The sequence below is a fragment of the Panthera onca genome, chromosome C1 (assembly GCF_046562875.1).
Source record: "Panthera onca isolate mPanOnc1 chromosome C1, mPanOnc1 haplotype 2, whole genome shotgun sequence".
Lineage (NCBI taxonomy): Eukaryota > Metazoa > Chordata > Mammalia > Carnivora > Felidae > Panthera > Panthera onca.
Window position 1 is genome coordinate 21,448,593 of NC_138346.1, and position 21,059 is coordinate 21,469,651.

At 46.7% G+C, this 21,059-nt stretch overlaps 1 protein-coding gene across 2 annotated transcripts in view; it reads left to right on the top strand.

Annotated features, from left to right (window-relative positions):
- The first annotated feature begins 4,583 nt into the window (after positions 1-4,583).
- Positions 4,584-21,059, top strand: part of MREG (melanoregulin) — a 61,581-nt gene continuing 45,105 nt past the window's right edge. The window contains exon 1 of one of the 2 annotated variants that reach the window (XM_060623496.3): positions 4,584-4,780. Coding sequence is in view for 1 of the 2 variants with exons in the window: in XM_060623495.3 (XP_060479478.1) it covers positions 8,839-8,933 (95 nt within the window). In the remaining variant the exon portion in view is untranslated. Of the gene's footprint in view, positions 4,781-8,459; positions 8,934-21,059 lie in introns of those variants that run through there. The other variant, XM_060623495.3, reaches the window with a different exon arrangement.

Genomic DNA, 21,059 nt, shown 5'->3' on the forward strand with positions numbered 1-21,059 from the left:
TATTTTTGAGAGAGAGACAGAGAGAGACAGAGTGCGAGCGGGGGAGGAACAGAGAGAGAGGGAGACACAGAACCCGAAGCAGGCCCCAGGCTCCAAGCTGTCAGCACAGAGCCCGATGCGGGGTTCAAACTCACGAACCATGAGATCATGACCTGAGCTGAAGTCGGACGCTTAACCGACTGAGCCACCCAAGTGCCCCACAAAGGCATATTTTAAACTGACTCTTTTTCTTTCCTTCTTTGAAGGTTCTGGTATCTTAACTATTTCATGGTTTTTGGACTATTCTCTTTGTTTCCAAGTTCTATTTCTCTTTGAGAACTCCAGACTATGCTGGCTAATTGTGGTGGAGAGGCGGTGGGGCCGAGAGGATCTTATTTGTTTAAGTATCCTTTAATTCACAGAAATTTTAGCTTCAAACAAATATATTTGCACTATTATTCTTTCTGTCACCAAATACCAAACACATTAAAGCAAAATATTCAGATGCAATTCTTCACATTTTAGCAATAAAAGAGGAATGGTTTTTATTAGGTGTTTTTAAATAAAAGTTTGTTTGGAGTGTCCCTTTCCAAATAGGTAATCATTTTGGAGACCCTGAAATCTCTGAGCATTATTTTTATTTCAACATACTTTTAATGGTGTGTGAATCACACAACTCTAAACTCCTTTTGAAGAAAAATACTCTTGCAAACAGAAATTATCTTCTATGTTTAAAGGAGTTGCTTATTGTTGTACACAATTTTGTACCTATTCAGCGTCTACTACTTGAACAGGAACATAGATTTTTAAATATAAATAGTTTGACTCACCTTGTAGAAAATGAATTTAGCCCAAGGACAGAGTAACAACGTTTTAATAATATCCAGGTACTCAAAAGTGAAGCCTTCTACAGTAGAGGGTTAATTTTAATATAACGGACGCATCCAGGGAAGAGGTCTTTTTTTTTTTTTAAGTTTTCTTTCTTTTATGTTTATTTATTCTGAGAGAGAGAATGAGACAGCACAAGCGGGGGAGAGGGGCAGAAGGAGAGGGAGAGAAAATCCCAAGCAGGCTCCACACTCCGCTCAGAGCCTGATGCGGGGCTCAATCTCACAACCACTGCAAGATCATGACCTGACTGAAATTGAGAGTCAGAGGCTTAACCTCCTGAGCCACCCCGGTGCCCCAGGAAAGAGGTCTTTTTAATCCATTTTAAAAAATTCAGGTGAGGGGCACCTGGGTGGCTCAGTCAATTAAGTGTCCGACTTCGGCTCAGGTCATGATCTCACAGTTCCTGAGTTTGAGCCCCACATTGGGCTCTGTGCTGACAGCTCAGAGCCTGCAGCCTGCTTTGGATTCTGTGTCTCCCTCTCTCTCTGCCCCTTCCCCCCAAAAAAATAAACACTAAAAAAATTTTTTTAAATAAAATTAGAAAATCCAGGTGAAATCGACTTACCATTAACAATTTTAAATAAACAATTCAGTGGCATTTAGTATATTCACAACCTCCACCTCTGTCCAGTTCCAAAACATTCCCCAAAGGAAACTCCATATCCATTAAGCAGTTGTTCCTCATTTCCCCTCCTCTCAGCCCTGGCGACAACCAGATGAGCTTTGGCCTCTTTGGATTTACCTATTTTGGATATGTCATGTAAATTAATCACACAATACGTGACCTTTCGTGTCTGCCTGTTTTTCACCTACCATAATGTTTTTGTAGTTCATCCACATCGTAGCTTGGAGTTTTAATATGTTTAATATGGATGGGATTGCCTCCACTGGTGAATACAGTTCTTTGAACCATATTTCTAGAATGTTCCCTTCTAAGCGTAGAAGGCTTTAGTGATGATGCCTGGGAGTCTTTATTATTTTACCACAATTAAAAAATAAATCTACATATTTTATCAAGTAATCTGATAAAAGAATTCCTGGCATGTCCAGAAGGAGGAGATTCTGAGCTTACAAAACAACCCACAGGGATGGATTTAGGTATAGGGGTTGCGAGGCAGCAGATGTTATGGTCCTCCCTCCAGAAGAAAGGTGTTATCAGACAGCTTCTGGAAATGCTGGCAGCAGACAGCCCTCAGCTGTCAGCCCCCTTCCTGGACAACCTCAACCAAAGACAGTGGCCTCAGCCGAGGTCATGTTCTCTTCCTCGGTGGCCCTCATCCAGAGGATGATCATCATGAGGGTGTAAACCACCCTCTCATACTTCCCCGTGAAGTCTCTATAGGGCTGAGGTTTGGTCCTGCTCTCTTTCTCCCCCTTCTCTTCCACAGGTGCTGATTCCATGGGTGCTCCCTGCTAAACCTTGGTGACATCTACTCATTTTACTCCCTGATGTGACTTCTCCAGAGATGGGAGGCATGTTAGCTGTCCATCCTGGGTCACTTAGGGTGACTGATAATGCTGAGGTTGGCTCGAGATACTGGCTTGTTTCAGAACTTGTCTGTTTTCTAAAAGGAAGACAGTGCCCTTCAGTTCTCTATTGCATTTCGGTAGCTCGTGAATAGGCTCTTCAGAAATTAAACATAACTTTGTGCAAACTCTGGGTTCACTAAACAGCTCTTTTTCTGTTTTCATGTATTTAGTCAACATATTTGTTAAGTGCCTACTATGTGTCTGCACTGTTCTAGATGTTGTGATACAGAATATCCTTCTATATTGAGTCCCTACCATGGATCTGCACTGTTGTAGATAGAGCAAAGAACAAAACAAAGTTCTTGTCTTCATGGATAAAACCCACATTCTAGTTCACCATTGTATGCCCAGTACCTGGCTCAATAAACACTTGTTGAACGACTATATGAACGACATCAGCTTGACCTACGTTGTTACAAGCAGATCTTTCCTGTGGGATGCACTCATGATGTGCTGTTGTAGCTTAAGTATTTTGGTTTTCTCATTTTTCCTGCCCTGCATGTGCCTTTGCCTCCAACTCTCAAGAACTGTCAATAAATTTTTAAAGTATGCTAGTTGTTTGCAAAGAAGATTCTAGAGTTTTTCCTGCCACGGAGAAATCTGACAACATGGGCCAGCAGTTCGGCCTTGAACACAAGCAGCTGATGGGTCTGTGAGTCACCATTTGCCCCAGGGGAATGCCTAGTCACCGACATCAGGTGCCCAAGAGCTCTTGGTAAATGTCAGATGCTACTGTTTGTGGTGGGTGGTGTTGGTGTCAACTTGGCGGTAGGAACAATCACCCTAAAAAAAGGAACGGCTGCTACTCTCCTGCGAATGAGGTCTGAAACAGGAAACGGGTCTGAAAGCCGAGGGTCTGGTGACACCATTATTCCTAACCAAGGCCCAGTTTACCAAAAACAGGGAAATCATACAGGTATTTAACTTCTGGGAAGAGAAGCACTACAAAAACACAGATATAACAATCCTTTAAAAATTGATAAATAGAAGAGTCACATCACTTAAAACGAATGGGGTACTATTATATGCATTAATTGGATAGACATCTAAGACCTATTATTAGGAGGAAAAAGCTGGCAGATTAATGTGTGCCTTTTCTATTAAAACAAAACACTACCAAAAATAATGACACACACAGTGATGTTATTAGACAACACAGGGGCACGTAAGTGCGTGTCTGTCCAGAAACAGGTTGGTACCATACTGATAATAAGGTTACCCTGGACAGGATGGAAAGTGAACAGGACTGTGGGTCATGGTCAGAAGGAACTTACCCTGTAATATTTCAACTTTTTTAGAGGAACGTTTCATTTATAAGTTTTAAAACTTAAAATTAATTTTAAAAGAAAAATGTTAATAATTGTTAGAGCAGGCCAACAGTATACATGATTCTTCGTAAGGCACAGAGCATTAACCTCCTGATCACGTTCGTTAAGTAGATGTGGTTCCTTGGCTTTCTAGAATATCATGTCTGAAACAGACCACGTAAAAGATGCCCACACAAGGCAGAGTTACAAACATGAAAAGAAGTATTGTCATAGGTAAGCCCACTAACATTGGAATCCACATTTGCCCAACAGGCCTATACTGGATTTAATCAATAGTGTTGTGGGTGGCTCAGTCAGGTAAGCGTCAGACTTCAGCTTAGGTCATGGTCTTGCAGTTGGTGAGTTCAAGCCCCACGTTGGGCTCTCTGCTGTCAGCAATGAGCCTGCTTTGACGAACCCCTCCCTTGCTTGTACTCTCTCTCTCTCTTTCAAAAATAAATAAGCATTAAAAAACAATAGCTGTTGGGATGATTACTGAGGATGATGAGATTATGCACAATGCTTGGCTAGCTAAAATGTAACACGGAGATCTCTGGTGGGCTGCAGTTAAGCTTGGAGGGGGTGCGGGCACCTTGGAATGCCCAGGCCTGCATAGCCCCCCTGCCTGCGGAATGCCTAGGCGGCCCTGACAAGTGTTTCTGCAGTCCTTGGGGAACTCTGTTATCTCTACATTGTATTCTCAGTTTAGCAGAACAGTAGGACACATAGGCCCTTGCTGCCCACCTCTGATTTTATTAGTCTCTTGTGCTTGTTCACCTTTAAGTCATGTGCCCTTTGTTCCTGCACGCCCGGAATGTCATACACCCTCTGTACACAAGCCCACTAAGATTTATGATTAACCTGACACCACAATAAACGAGAATACGAGTGAGGCGAACGGGGTCTTCGTCTGCAAACTTTGACCCCCAGGCCTTCTCCTGTCTCTCCTAGCAAAGTGTGGAGTAATCTTTCCTCCGTGAGCACAGGGTTTGCCGTCCATTCCTGGCAAGTGGTGCCCCGTGTGAGCGCTTGAGACCGACCCGAAGGGACGCTTGAAAATGAAAGTCTGCGCAGTAAGTTGCCGGCTTCTCTTCCGAGAACAGCCGAGTTCTGGAACTTTTCAGGCCTGGGTTTTGTTTTCCTTTTCTCTTTACTCTCGTGCGTTATTAAGACTTTCTACGTGGGGCACCCTCATGCTCTGAACAAAGGCGATATATCAAGGTCCTAAAGCAGTGACTTGAAGCCAATGGGGCAGATAGAAATGAGAAACAATTACGGCATATGCTTCGGGTTGCCTTAGATATTAACCCATGGCTTCCCAAAAACGGCACTCTGGATGTCGACGTCCGGCAACGTGTGGGTGCCAATCTGAAACGGAAGCACGAACTGGGTTATAAGTTCCCTCTTTCTGCCCTAACAACACAAGGGTCAGTGCGAGCAGCTTTGGCTCCTTCACACGTGGATGTTCTTCCCGATGCATCCCTTCCTCCAGGTAAGGGCCTCGTGGAGGCTGTTACTTTACCTCTCTGTGCTGAGAAAGAGGTGAAAAGGATTCCTCAAGCCATTGGGAATGTACGTAGCTTCCCGCTGCCTCCACCCGAATGGGGGGACCCCCCTTCTGTTCCCATGCCCCCACCAAGATCTCCGTGTTACATTTTAGCTAGCCAAGCATTGTGTATAATCTCGCCATCCTCCGTAATAACCCCAACAAATAGTGTTGAACTTTGATATTTCTAAGGTGCTTTATGGTTTTTAAACCATTTCATTTGAATCTCACAGTTGTATCTCGTTCAGTAGGGCCAGATTCATCGTCTCCATTTCACAGATTGGAAAACTGCGGTTCAGAAAAATGACTTGTCTAAGATCAAAGCCAGTAAAAGGGCAGGGCACCTACATCTTCCAAAGGCTGAAAGCCTTCTGTAATTCATCCACTCGATAAATTCAACTCCAGTAGTTAATAGTAGCTGCCAGACCCGAGAGTTCATCTTTTTGCTGGCTGGGTTCACATTTTGGCAGCCCTCTCTACCGACTTTCTGCTTGAACCTAAGTGGGTTGATGCACATTCAAAAACCAGTTTTAGAACCTAGTGCATTCACCCAAGGGGATTTCCAGCTAGTGGGAAGTTTGCTGTCCAGGGCAACACTCAGCCTCCGTCCTGCCACAGATGCAAGTGATAAATGGCCTGGTGCTGGGCTGGATACCACAGCCCCGTGCTGCCTGCCAGTAGCTGCTACTTTTGTCAGGTTAGTTTTTCATGATGGGTCCACATCCAGTCTCCCCAGCTAAGTCAGAGTCACAGGAACCTCCTTTTCTGCTTCCTATCCTTCGGTAGTCAGCCTGTCAACGAACACACACTTGATAAACTCCCTCGGCCTTCTAATGTAGCCACAACAGGACACGCTTATGTGTAGCAACATATTTAAAAAATTAATCCACTGCCCATGAGAATCGACACTTCTGAAAATAAACTCTTGGTCTTCCTCCTCACCCCTGCAAACCTGCTCCCCCTACACTCTTCTCTATCTCAATCAATGGCAATTCAACCTTTGTAGCTGGTCAGCCCTCACCTGGAGTCACTTCTTTCTTTTTTCGCACCCTATTTCCAATACTTTAGCAACTCTTGTTGGCTCTACCTTCAAATTCTGTCCATGGGGTGCCTGGGTGGCTCAGTCAGTTAAGCCTCTGGCTTCGGCTCAGGTCATGATCTCACTGTTCGTGAGTTCGAGTCCCACGTCGGGCTCTGTGCAGACAGCTCGGAGCCTGGAACCTGCTTCGGATTCTGTGTCTCCCTCTTTCTCTGTCCTCCCTGCTCGCGCTCTGTCTCTCAAAAATAAATAAAAATTAAAACAACAATAACAGCAAACAACAAATTCTATCCAGAGTCCATACGACCTCTACTGCTATCTCCATGGTACATCACCTGGATCATTAGAATGGCCTCCATTTGTGTCTCCCTAAACGGCCCTTTGCAGCCAGTTTCTTCTCAAGATAGCAGCCAAAGGATCCTGTTAACCACCCAGGCAGACCATATCACTCCCTCTACTCAAAACCCTCCAACTCGGAGCTTAGCTCGGCAAAATCCGGCATCCTTGCACAGTCCTACGTGGTCCCTGATTCCATCATTTCCTTTTACTCTTCCTACTGGCCCACACCTCTCCAGGGCCCCTAGAATTCTCTTTCTCATGCACCCTATAGTTTATTCTCTCTCCTCTGGGATTTTGCACACAGTCTCACTCTCCCTTAAATGCTCTTTCCCTGTGATACCATAGCTGGCTTGCTCATCTTCAAGTCTTGGCTTAAATGTCACCATATTAGGAGGCTTTCTGTGACCACCCTATATAAAACTATGGACAACATCCCTCTCCCCACTACACACACACACACACACACACACACACACACACACCCCTTCCTGGCACTTCTTGTGCCTTATTTTCCTCCATAGCCCACATTACCTACTAACACACTAAAGAACACACTTGTTTTGTTTGTCTAACTCGCTGCCTAGAACGTTTGCTCCAAGAGAATAGGGATTTTTGTTTCTTTTGTTTGCTGCTGTATCCCTAGCGCCTGGTACAAGTCTGGCACATAACGGATGCTTATAAAGTATTTGCTGAGTAAATCAGATTGGCAAAGATGAAAAATTAGATGGGAGCTTGACTGGTGGGGGCATACGGAAATAGGTACTTTCACATGTTGCTGTCAGAGTACAAATTGGAATTGCCTCCTTGGAGAGCAATCACAAGATCCATCAAAATTTAAAAAGGCATCTTGCCTATGACCCAACATTTAGCTGCCAAGCATTTACTCAATAGATATATGTGTTGTTGTTGTTTTTAAGTTTATTTATTTGGAGCAGAGAGAGAGAGAGAGAGCGCGCTTGGATCACAGGAACCATCCCTGAGATGGTAACCTAAGCCTAAATCAAGAGTCTTAGCTTAACAGACTGAGCCCCCCAGTGCCCTGCAGCATTATTTTAGTGACAAAAAGTTGGAATGAACTTAAACGTCCCTGAATAGGGGGTCCGATTGAATCACATATGGGCATCTGTATGACTCCACAATATATAACTGTTAAAGTGATAAAGGAAAAACACACGGCTTGATGTGGAACAGTCTACATGATGTACTGAGTGGAACAAGCCAGGGCAGAAATATGTGGAGTATGTCACGCTTTGGGTGAAAAAAGGAGGGGGGGGGGTGTAAGTACATATACTTGCAAGTTCCTACAAGCATAAATAAGAGTATAAATAGCCTGGAAAATTGCAGGGAACTAATGATAGAGGTTGCCCACACACTCCCCCCCCCCTTTTTAAGGGAGTTACTTAAGGACCAGTGACCCTGAAAACGACTTAAAAAATCATCGCGATATAGTACTTTTAAAAAACCTACTTCTGGAAGCGCCTGGCTGGCTCAGGTGGGGGACCGTGGGGCTCTTGCTCTCGGGGGTTTGAGCCCCACGTTGGGTGTGGAGATGACTTAAAAACAAAAGATCTTAAAAAAGCCCCCAGAAACCCACTTCTGTAATGTGTCAATGCGTGCTCTTCTGGTAGCTTTTACTCTGTGTGGGGCTGACGCGGTAAAAATCCGCCCTAAGCACTGCTCTGAAGGCACGGGAGTAGGAAGGAGGACCTTTTATTTCCTCCGGGAGTGAAGCCAGTAAAAAGTATGAATAGATTCAGGCCAACCTCGTGCTCGGCGACTCGGGGCCTGCCCCGCCTTCCCCCCCAGCCGGGGCTGCCCGTCGGTGCTGCCCTCCGCCTGGAGTCCCTGCTTCCTCCTTAGAGGGCAGCAGCAGAGCGTGTTGGGGACGCATGCGTCCCCATTTGCGCCTGGGGAATTAAAAGAAAAGAGGGGAGAAAAAGCCCCAGCGCAACACGCTCCCCAAACAAAACCTAAGTGCAGGAAAGCGCGCGGCCGCGCAGACCTGGGCCGTGCAGGCGTCTCGGCCTCGCCCGCGTCCCCGGCCGCGGCGTGATGCGCACGGACTGGCCCGCGACGCCCGGCCCCGCGACTGTCCCCGCACCTGGACGCCGGCCGGGTGGCCGCGCCCCAGCCGCGCTCGCTCGCCGCCGCCGCCGCCGCCGCGGCCGTCTCCCAGTGTGCCGGCGCCGTGGGGCACCTCGCTCCCCATGGGGCCGCGGGACTGGCTGAGGACCGTGTGCTGCTGCTGCCCGTGCAGCTGCCTGGAGGGGCCCGCCGTGCCCGAGAAGGAGCCCCTGGTCAGGTGGGTGCGCGGCCGGCCGCGCGGAGCCTGGTGCCTGCGCGCTGGTCCGAGCTGGGGAGGCGGGCTGGGCTTCGCGGTGCCCCCTGAGGCGCCCCTTGGTCCCTTCCTGGAGACCCTGCCCCCTGGGTGAGACTTCTGCCCGCCGCCACAGATCCCCGGAGACGCCGGAGACCCGGGTGGATGCGTGTGGAAATCCGCGCCAAGGGAGGGACCGGAGAGAAGTTTGCAAAGGGGCTCGATTTGGGTCCTTTGCTGTGACCGACTGCGTACGGATAGGCGTATTTCAGTGAAACGGACGCCTGTGAGTTTCTGTTTCACCCAGGGGGAAAAAAAAAAACAAGTTGGATACTTTGCATTCAAGTTTATTACCAAAGACAGACAATTTAAGTGACTGAGCACAGGGGATATTTTTCACATTAAAAAAAATGCCTATTTTCTGAAGGGGCATCCTGTTCACTGGGATGTGGTCTCATTACAGGTGAAGTTAGGAAGCGTGAGGAAATTGGATGCACATTTGGCGTGGCTTTGTTGAAGGGCCGTACGACACAGTTTTGTTCGGGGCTGTCATTTTAAGCAATTATTTTGTACCTCCGCTTTGATGAAACGAAGGTTCCACAAGGGCATGCCTTGGAGGTAGACGGGATAGAAACGAAAGATTTAACATGAAATTAGGGAACAGGACGTGAAGTGAAAGTCAAGGGTTTGGTAAGCAAATATTGAAGCCAGTGTTTTTTTTATGCAATGTACAGTTAACAAGATAAAGCTTTCGTTACTTTTCCAAAGCATGATTTACCTTTTCTTACTCTGTCAGGTCCAAACACTTCCCTTGACTTTTGAGGTCTTATGTATCCCCTTACTGTCTGCCCACTCTTATTTTCCAGCATATTAAATACTGCGGACTCCTTGATTTAACCAGACAGGCATCCTGGCCGCTCTAGGAACCATCCAGCCTTCTTATTCCCCTCACGATTGCCTCAAGGAGTGACCTTTATCTTTCCCACCCCTCCTAAATGCTGTTTCTCAACACCCTCCCCCACCCCCGCCCCCAAGCAGTCTTCTTGGATTGCTTTCTGCTTATTCATCTCTCACTCCTATGATTTAGGGTTTGGGATTTACCATCTGCCCCTCACTGCTTAGTGAGCGCACATGTATGTAAACATACAGGTCAAGTTCTTTTATATATAAACAATTGTACACACAATACACCATGTTTTTGTGTGCCCTTGCTGATCGTTTCCCACTTAGATTGTTAGGTCAACATGGGCAGGGAGACATCTGGTGAAGTTCCCTTGGTCCCAAATGAAGTGGGTAACAACCTAGAATTTCATGCTTGGCTTGTACATCCAACTTGTCAATATTCACTGTCACTAGAAATACAGCACTCCTTCTCAGTGCCTTGGGTCTTTCCAGTCTTCCATCCAGGATTGCTATTGGAGTTAAAAATCTTGACCTGCCCTGGTTTACTGTAAGTCAGTACATTTTGCAAGTGATTTTTAGGAGGATGGAGCCAATGGGGGACAGAACAGTATGTATAGTCCTCACGAGTCAGATTGTTTGGGGTGAAAATTCCAACTGGGTGACTGGGCACAAATTATGGAACTTATTTGTGCCTTAATTTACTCATCTATAAAATGGGGATGAGAACAGTGTGTACCTCAAAGGGTTTCCATGAGAAATGAAATGAGCTAATCCCTGTGTTTAGTAGAATGTCTGACACATAGTAAACACTCAATAAATTCTAGTTGTTGTTAATTATCATTGTTATTCTTCTGAGCATGTGAATATGAATGGACTGGTCTTTTGTGGTTTAGTGTCAATTCTGGCATCGTTTCAGGGTAGCAAGGTTTGGGAAGAGCCACTTAGTGATTGATGTGTGGGGCAGTGATAGGTGTGTGTGTGGGTACCTGTATGTTTTTTCCTACTCACGTCATCAGGAGGTCTGGTTTGAAATCCTTTTTGTTTGTTTATTTATTCTTAAAGTGAGAAGTTCAGTGTTTTTTTTTTTTTCTTTGTATATTCACAAAGTTGTGCAATCATCGCCACTCTCTAATAGAGAACATTTTCATCACTACTGAAAGAAACACCACACCCATTAAGCAGTCACTCGCCACTCTCCCTTCCTTGCCCGGCCCCTTCTCCTGCAGCGACTAATCTGCTTTCTGTCTTCATAGATTTGCTATTCTGGAAATTTGGTATAAATGGAATCATACATATGTGGCCTTGGCGTCTGGCTTCTTTGACTCAGCATCGTGTTTTTGGGGTTCATCCATGATGTAAGATTTACATACCTCTTATCCATTCATCAACCAATGGGCATTTGGGTTGTTTCTGCTTTGGGGCTGTGAACGTTTGTGTACAAGTTTTTGAGCAGATGTGTGTTTTCAGTGATCATGGGTATATGCTCAGGAGTGGAATGGCTGGGTCGTATGGTAATTCTACATTTAACTTTTTGACAGACTGCCAGATTGTTTTCCAGAGTGACTGGTTTGAAATCTTGGTGTGGTGAAATCATGTGGCCAGATGGCCTTAATTTTAATTTTATGGAGAACTTCATTCTTTACATCATCTTTTTTCTTTTTTTTCCTTTCGTTTATAAAGAAAGGTTTTGTATAGATGCCCTCCTCTCAGCTAAGTCCTTGATGGTAAAGTAATGGTTTTCAAGTTTTGCTTCATGCCCTTAGGTAACGGTACCTGGAGGAGGTATGGTTGGGGAAATTACACTTGTCTTTTGTCTGCATGGTCACCTGCAATCCTGTTCCAGAATGCACTAAGGATTCTTGTTCTTTAACGAAAACCGGCTCTTAGTCTCTCCTCCTTTGCCAGTCTGATCATGCCTTTTATGTTTCGACCTCATTCTTTTTGCCTTTTCTGGAACCGTGTACCTGAAGGGAAAAGCATGTCCCTTGTCTGGTTTGCGATCTGTATTTCTCTCTGTTCCACTGGTTCTTTCTTTCCCCTTGTTCTAGAAATATGCTGAGGCCTCCCCTGACTGAAAATTCATCCTGATATGGCCAAGCCCTTTAATTGCCATCCTTTGCTTTCCTCTGTGGCTGGCACAAATGTCTTGAAAGAGTTGTTCACTGTGCCCCCCTCCCTGTCTTCTTTAGCAGCCATCCACCGTGAAGTCCGGTTTCTGCCCCCTGGCTGACTACATGAACACTGCTCTCTTGAAGGTTACAAGAGAAAGAAGTGTGATGTTGTATTCTCAGCGTGCAGGACACAGTTCTGTGCTGACCCTCCGTGCCTTCTTTCGTGCTTCCTCTTTCCCCAGATTCTCTGATTTTGCTTTCTCTAGTTTCTGCTTGTGACAGGTGCAGTCACACTGCTTTCCCTCCTGGTGTCTTTGCCCATGTCACATTTGGTAGCTAAACATCTTTTTGTTTTTTTCTTTTTATAAACTTTTTTTAACGTTTATTTATTTTGGAGAGACAGAGACTAAGCATGGTCGGGGGACAAGCAGAGAGAGAGAGGGAGACACGGAATCTGAAGCAGGCTCCAAGCTCTGAACTGTCAGCACAGAGCCCAAAGCGGGGCTTGAAATCATGAACTGTGAGATCACGACCTGAGCCAAAGTCGGACGCTTAACCGACCGAGCCACCCAGGGGCCTCACTTTTTGTTTTTCTGTCCTACTTCTCAAGAGTCTACTCTTCTTAAGGCCCATGTCAGTTGCCAGCTTTGTGATGAAGCCTTGGAAAGTTTCCCCAGGTTGTGATGGTTTCTCTTTACTTCCTTTTCATCCCTCGGTCACTCACCTGTGCTTATTACAGTTCGAAGGTGGGTGCTGCCACCCCAGCCAGATTGCCCAACTCCTTAGCCGCCCGGGGCTGCTTCACCAGCGAATAGGTGAGCAGTCCTCTCTAATGCCAGGAAGCTTGAGAGTAGGTCTGGAGAAAGGACACGTGGCCTGACCTTGACACCAGGCTCCAGGCCCAAAGAAAAGCAGAGGTTTTGTTCAGTTTCACAGTTTTCTGCCCTTGACTCCGATTTTAGGACGGAATCCTAGAAGACTCCTGTTTTCAGTCACCGTGGAAGGTCGGAGGTTCTGCGTGCCATTCTTCCCTGCACTAATTCCTTTCCCTAATGTAAATAGTGATCAAAACCACAACGAACCAACGTGCATGGAGGACAAATGGATTCTTTTGGAATGGCGAGCTCATTGATCATTTGTCTGTAAAACAGTGAATGACTTTTTGGCTCGAGGTTTCATGTTACTAATTAAAAGGAACGTATGGGGTGCGTATCGTTAGTTTCCTAGGACTGGCGCAACAAACTACCATGAATTTGGTAGCCTAAACCAATAGAAATGTATTCGTTCACAGTTCTGGAAGCCAGAAAGACTCTAGGGAGAATTGCTTCTTGCAGGATTCAGCTTTGGGTGGCTCCTGGTGTCATTGGCTTCTGGCAGCTCAGTTGCAGACTTTGCCTCTGTCTTCTTCCCTGTGCTCTCTCCTCTGTCTCAAATGCCTATCTCTTTGCTCTTGCCAGGGCACCAGTCATTGGATGTAGGGTCCATTGTAAATCCAGGTTAATCACGTCTCAGGATCCTTAACTTAATCACACCTGCAAAGCCCCTATTTCCAAATAAGGTCACGTTCACAGGAACCGGGGGTTGGGACTTGGACGTATCTTTTTAGGGGATGCTATTCAACCCACTACGGGGTACTTTTGGGAAAATGTTTGAGCTCAGTGAGCTTAATGCATTGGTTTTTATTTCACTTTTATAGCATGGCTTTCTTCCATCGGCGATGAAAGCATACTCTTGCCATATAAAAATCCCCCATGAGCGTGAGTTGTGACCCTTGAAATGATATGATTCTAGAGGCGCAGCTGCAGTCAGCACAGCCTTTAAGCAGAGCGATGTCCAAGCCCTCTGGCACCAGAGTTTACTGCCACATGACATCCAATACAGACGGGCATGGGGGGCCTGGAAGAGCCTGCCACGGAATGACACTAAAGCATATCTCACGAGGGTCACTGAAGTTTTGCAGAGAAGTGCAATTCTTACTCTCTAAATGTTACTTACTCTAAGCTCTAATTTCTGTGGGCTGTCGATAACCAATAAGCACCACAACTGTCCACTTGTTGAAAAGCTAAGGAAGAAAGCGGGAGAATTACAACCACGGCTGAGTTTTCGTTTGTGGCTCTCCCTTCAGCCACCTACGTGAACCACGTAATGAGCTTCCACATGTCTTTGGCTCCCTGCTCTCCTCCATGCCCGTCCACAGCCTCCGCGCCAGATAGCAGAATTTACGGACGTATCTCTCAGAATTTACAGCCGTCGGGGTTTCCTTTTTCTGCAGTGCCTGGAGTCCCCAGTAGAGAAAAATAAAATAAAACCTCAGTTTGCTCTTTGATGGTTGTTCCTTGCGGTTCTGAGAAGGCCTGGAACAGGGCGTGTGAGTGTGGGCAACAGAATGGAACTTCCGGAACCATCGAGGAACGTTCCGTCTGCGGCTCCTGCTTGGGTATGCAGACGGGGGTGAGGACTGAGATGGGGACGGGAGCCTTCCCCGCTCAGCTCTCCTGACCTTTCATAGGTCGTGCTTAGCGTTCCCCGTGTACTGGGCGCTGCCTGTACGCCTGTTACTTAAATCTTTGCCGTAACCCTGTGAGGTACACCCGATTCTCGTTATTCTTTGTGGCTATGTGCTGTGGCCCCCGCAGATGGTGACTGAAAGTACTCATTGCTCCAAGGGGAAAATCCAGGGTTGTTGTCCTGCGAGTCGACTTGTCAGCTGGTCCACACGTATCTTGTTTTCTGTGTGCTTCTGCGTAAAGACACCTTAGTTTTAGTATATTGTTGATTCATTGACATTGCACTCAGGGCCAGCGGCACTGTGACTGATGCCTGAGTGAGGCTCGTCGAACACACATATTTTAGTTCTGCCGCACCATGCTGGGGGGCCATTCTAAACAGCAGAATCACCAATAAATAGCACAAAAATGCAAATGATGTGGCATTAAATACACCACGAAAAGTCCACTCGTGTACAGGATGACAGCTGACACAAAGAGACAGAGCATTGCCTTGTTGGACCTCAGCTGGGGACGTGCCCCTCCCTCGGGGGCTGCCAAAGCACCACCAGCATCGGTGATTTGATTTCGGAGGACAGAGAAATTTCAGTACGTGGGAAAAGGTACAGATATGGTAATGAGGAGCCTCAACTGTCATTGGGTCTATAATCCCCACCTGACAGTTGAAGAAACTGAGGCACAAGAGCTTCTGTAGCTAGCTCAGAGGCATAGCTGGCTGAGCTGGGAATCAACTCCTATTCTATTCTAGTGCCGTAGAAATAGCAGGGGCCACCTAGTATGCAGGGAGGGGTGTAGCTAGCGGCTTATGGGCTGTGTGCTAGAAACTGTGTTTGACGGATGAGACTTGCCCTGAATCGTTACAACCTGGGATCGAGAGCCACTGGACCCGATTTTCTGATTCAGGCTGGTGAAAGCAGGTGCCTGTGGGAAAGGAAAGTGGTGGGTTTAAGTTATTTGGAAGGCAGTCACCACCAGCTCAAGAAGGACAATAATCCTTTCTTCACATGTGTGCAGTTTTTCATTTCGCGGCGTGGGCTCCCGTGACCTCTGAGTTGAATAAATTGTCTTCTCCCCTCGGAAGGGCTTTAAAAAATGTTGGCTGAAGTGTTCGTGTCAGTGAGATCTCTCAGCCCGGGGCCCAGATGGCCTGACTCTTTTCCCATTATGTGTGGCAGGCTCGTCTGAGCTAACACAGCTCACCCATGACTTCCTGCAGAACTGGCAGGTACAAAGCCTGGAGCCCTGGGCCAGACGGTGATTCACAGGAAGCGCCTAGAGAGGCACAAAAGATTCCTGCTGCAGGAAGGGGCTGGAAGGATCTGTTGCAAAGCCTGTACATTTACCTTCTTAAAAGAGAAGAAGGGTGGAGGTCAAGGGCACAGTTCCCAGAACAGGGCCTCACGTCCAATGAGTAGGAGGTAAATGCTTTACCAAGAAGTCAGCCCCTCAAGGTTGGTTTAAGGATGACTTTTAAAGGTTTTCTTCCCAGGCCACCTCCAGTGTCCCTCTTCCCCATTCGTGAGTTGCATAAGTCAATCTCAGTGACATTGGAAGTTCCTGAGAAGATGAAATTTCTTTCCCTTAGGCATCGCATGATCTAGGTTTCCTGGAACTTTTCATTCTCTAGATCTCTTGAAGTGATCTTATCACTCCACCTTTGTTTAAAAAGTAAATTCTGCTTAAATGTTGGGTAAAATAGGTTTTTTTTTTTTTTTTTTTGTACTTAGTGATGGAAATCCTTTTTAGTCTGGTTAATAAATACTAGTTTTGTACCAACTGTATGCTGTGCACTCTGTTCTTCTGTGCTTTTTTTAGGGAATAATTTTGGTGAGACAGTGTGTATCTATCAGTCCCTTGTACTGCCTGAAAGGTGGTAAGAGTTTACTGTATTGCCTCTTATTATTTTTTTCCTAGCTTTTAAAAACTCAGGTTTATATGTATAATATTAGAAATTAAAAACATATAAAAATATGTGCAGTATAAACAACACCTATGAAGTGAATATTCTTGTAACCACCTTCCAGGGCAAGAGATAGCTGCCTTTCATCCTGTATCCCCCACTCCTGATTGTATCTAGACCTTTGTGATAGTCATTTCCTGGCTTTTCTTTATAGCTTTCCCACATATGTGTGCACCTTAAAAGTGTATTTTCATTTTTGCCTGCTTTTAAACTTTACCTAAGTGAGACCAAACTGTGTGAGAGCCATCCAAGTTGCTATGTATAGCTTGGTTTGTGATTCTCATTGGTTTATAGGGCATCCGTTTTGTTCATCTGTTCTGTTGGCAAACTTTTGGGTGGTTTCCATGTTAGGGCTATTATACAAGGTTTCGATTTTAGAGTCAGCACATAAGGTAAAACTGTTCATCCTTCAGCCATACTGGTCTCAGATACACCAAGCATGCTGCTGCCTCAGGGCCTTTGCACTTCCTGCCCTGCCCACTTAGAATGTTCTTCCTCCACTTACCTGTATGCGTAACTCCCTCACTTTATTCAAGTCAGTGCTCGAAATCATTTTGTCATAAAGTGCTTCCCTCACAACCCTTTTTAAAACAGTGTCCCCATGCCCTTTCTCTGTCCCTCATCCACCATGTGAATAAAGTGCTTCAGAGCACTGTCACCTGACATAACTGTCTGCTTCTTCCCACAAGACTGTGAGCCTACTTTTATAAGCTTAAATAGCTAAAAAATGTTAATTGGCCTGTGAGTCTGGACACAAGGATTCTAGACTCATTTCTGCCATTCAGAGCCCTGTGAACTCGGGAAACAACAATTCATCATTCAGCAAATATTTATTGAGCATCTTCCACGAGCCAGGGGGGTTCTAAGCGTTTGCAGTATATCACTGAGCAAAGTAGGTAGTGATCCTGTCCCCATGGGGCTTTTATTCTAGTGGGAGAGGAAGCAGCAAACATAATAGGTAAATTGGAAGGTAAGTAAGTGTACAGGACAAAGAAAAGGCAGAGCATGGGCAGGGGAGCATGCTTGCCATTTTAAGTAGATTATTCAGGGCAGGCTTCATTGAGGAGCTGGTGTTTATTTTATTTATTTACTTATTAAAAATTTACTCTTAATGTTTATTTGTTTTTGAGAGAGAGAGACAGAGTGCAAGCAGGGGAGGAGCAGAGAGAGAGAGAGGGAGACACAGAATCCGAAGCAGGTTCCAGGCTCCGAGCTGTCAACACAGAGCCCGATACAGGGCTCGAACTCACGAACCGTGAGATCATGACCTGACGTTGGACGCTTAACCAACCGAGCCACCCAGGCGCCCCGAGGAGCTGATGTGTAAATAAAAATTTGGAGGGGAGAGAGTGAGGTGTGTGGATACCTGGGGGAAAGCATTCTAGGTAGAAGGATCAGCCAGTGTGACTGAGGAGTTCAGGGAACAGCGAAGAGGCCAGAGTGCCTGGGGTGTCATATGGGGCCTCACAGAACACTGGATGACTTCGCCTTATATTCTAGACTGAATGGGTTTTGAGGGAGGGGTGACGCGGTCTGATTTACATAGTAAAGGGATCGCTTTGGCTGTTGTATTAGGGATGGAATTGGTGGGAGGCAATGGTAGCAAGAGGTAGATCAGCGGAAAAAATAATTGGAGGGATTCTTACATAAGAGGTACCGTCCCACCCTGGCTCACCAGATCCCAGACTCTGTGGTGTGGTGTGTTAGTGCCTATTCCTTTTATCTTTGGCTCAGGGTCGCAGGGGCAGAGGTGGACATTTTTTTTCACGTAGAGCCAATGGAACTTTCTGATGGACTGGAGGTAGGGGACAAGAGAGCCGAGGATGACATCAAAGATTTTGGCCTGAACGGTTGGAAGGATGCAGGTTCCATTATCCAAGCAGAGCCTGCTGGTGGGGAGGCCCGTGGGAGGACCAGGCTCTTGGCTTTGACCATGGTGTGCTCGAGCCCTCTATCACACATCCACAGAAATGGGGAAGAGGCAGGAGGCGTAGGAGCCTGCGGACACAGGTATAGACTTAGGAACCTTCCTCACGTAGGTGGTATTTGAACCCCTGAGACTGGGTGAGGTGACCAGGATGAGTGCGAGCAGAGGAGGGACCAAGGACTGGGTCTCGTTCTCCCGAGCCCTGGCGTCTCCTCAGCCTCCCTGCCCGCCTCACAGGGTTTCTGTCCGGGCCATCTGCAGGCCTGACGGCACCGTACAAAGGCATGAGACACAATGGCCATGGAAGGCAGGGAGCCCAGGAGCACGGGACAGGCAGCAGGGCCACAGCACAGGCCCCGCGTCGCTGCTTTTCATCCTTCACGCTGAGGCGGGTTGTGACTCTGGCATTGAAGGAAGTCATGGACTTCGGTGGTGACGTGCTGAGAAAAACTCCCAGATGTGTGGAGCCATGTTTACACTGCGGTTAAATAATGGATCTTGTAAGCTTTGAGAAAGAGCCAGAGTATCCGGCAGGAGGGAAGGAAGGAAAAAGGGAGGGAAAGTAAGGAGGGAAGAAGGGAGGCAGGGAGGGAGGAAAGACAGGAAGAAGGGAATGAGGGAGGGGGAAGGGGAGGGAGGGAGAGAGGGAGAGAGAGAGAGAGAGAAAGAGAGAGAGAGAGATGAAGGGAGAAGGGGAAAAGAAGGAGAGGGAGAGGATCTTGGATCCACCTGCCCTGTCACTGGGAGGTTTCCTTAGAGAGGAAGGGAAAGTTCTGGAAACCAGGGGCTCCATAGGCAATTCAGTTCTTGGTGAGAAATCGGTTGAGGAGTCCTTAAGTAGTCAAGGGGGTGCTACCAGACAGCCTTTGGGGTTTGCCTTTTGAGACCTTTGGTTGCTGTTTACTGGAGATTTTGTGTCTTCACTGTTTTGGGGATTTCAATCTTTTTTCTTTTTCTTTTCTTTTTTTTTTTTTAGTTTATTTTGAGAGAGAGAGAGAGGGAGAGAGAGAGAATCCCAAGCAGGCTCTGCATGATCAATGCAGAGCCCAACATGGGGCTCAAACTCACAAACCATGATCTCATGACTTGAGCTGGGATCAAGAGTTGGACACTTAGTGACTGTGCCACCCAGGCCTTCAGTCTTAAACCGGAGACCACGGACACACAGCCTGTCTGTGGGGAGAACAGTAAAGTCACTGCAGCTGTGGGCATCAGCAGCCAGCCTGGTATGCTGTGGGGACTTCCAAAATCTTTTACACATGGTTGGTAGTGAGGACTCATGGAAAGTTCTGGAAACTCTTGGTAAGCAGCCTTAATGCCCACCGGCACTTTGCACCCGCAGTCCCCAGGGGGGGAGTCCAGTGTTGCTAGGTCTTGAGTCTCCTGTGAGCTGTAGACGGGTGGAAAGGAGAGACTCTGGAGTGATTCAGTCTTGTGCTCCCCGGTGGGGTTAGGGGTAGAATCATCCTACATTTTGGGAGTGAAAGCCGCTTCTGCTTCTAATGTAACTTCAGAGCCACCTCTCAAATACCCGAGGTTAATAAAATATTTATCATCAGCAGATGGTGGCCAGGGGCAAAACAGCTGCTCTCACTTTCTTTAGAACCTTTTAGAAACATTATATGGGGGAGGGAGAGAAAATGAAGTTCCTGACTCAACCTGCCCTCCCTCCCTGCCTTCTGTCCTCCCTGGGCTACTTGGGCTCAGACCTCAGGGCCTTTGCACTGAATTCTCTTTACACAGTAAAATTCCCTTCACAGTCTCTGGCACACAGAGGTTCCCAAGCTCTCTAGTTGTTTGCTTTATACATTTCTTTCTTCTGGTATCTCCACTCCAAGGGTTTAAAATTTTAAAATAAAGTGGATTAATGCCGTGGGTGAGTAGTGGTACAGGATAAAAGGAGCAGGGACTAGCATGCCAGAGCACAGAATCCGGGATCCAGTGAGCCAGTTGGGGTGGGGTCTGATAGAACCTTCTGCATGAACACACACCCTCCTTCACCTTCACCTTGACCAGTGTTTGGTTGACCAGATGCACAGGTCAGATTCCACACTCAGGAGGACGGAGGGAGCCACAAGAAAACACCACGGGTCAGAGTTATTGCTCACCCAGAGGCAGAAGCTCTCGATTCTCTTTCCTGTTGTATGTCCCCCCCAGGTGTCAGTGACCAGGCAGTCTGACACTCATAGGATGCCGGGGCAATGCTGCTCACAATTAGGGAAGGGCGAGGCATGGAGAGAACTCTGGAGGCAGCCCCTGTCTGGAGACACGAGCCCTTCCAAACGGGCCTGGTGTTGGCTGTCCTGTAGAGCGTCCTGTAGGTGTGCAGATTAAGCAGGAGAGGCTGTGTTTTACATTGGCCGGAGCCACGCATGTTCATGTGTGAGTGTGTGTGTGTTGGGTGAAAGAGAAGAGAGAGAGACAAAGAGGGAGGGAGAGAGAGATTGGTTGTTAGAGGCAGGGGGACTTGCCAGGGAGGCACCTGTCATAATCTCAAAACATGCAAAGAAATTGTGGATTGCTAGAAAAGTGGCTAGGGTATTCATGGTCAAATGTTGTCGGTTACCGATTATGCAGGTGGATACTGGCTAATTTCTAAACCTGCTTTTGGGAAGCTTTAAAAAGGTGACCACAATGAATTATGTCTGAGATTTCCTTTAATAGGTCACTTTGCTGCTTTCAACAAGTACTTTTATTTGTTTA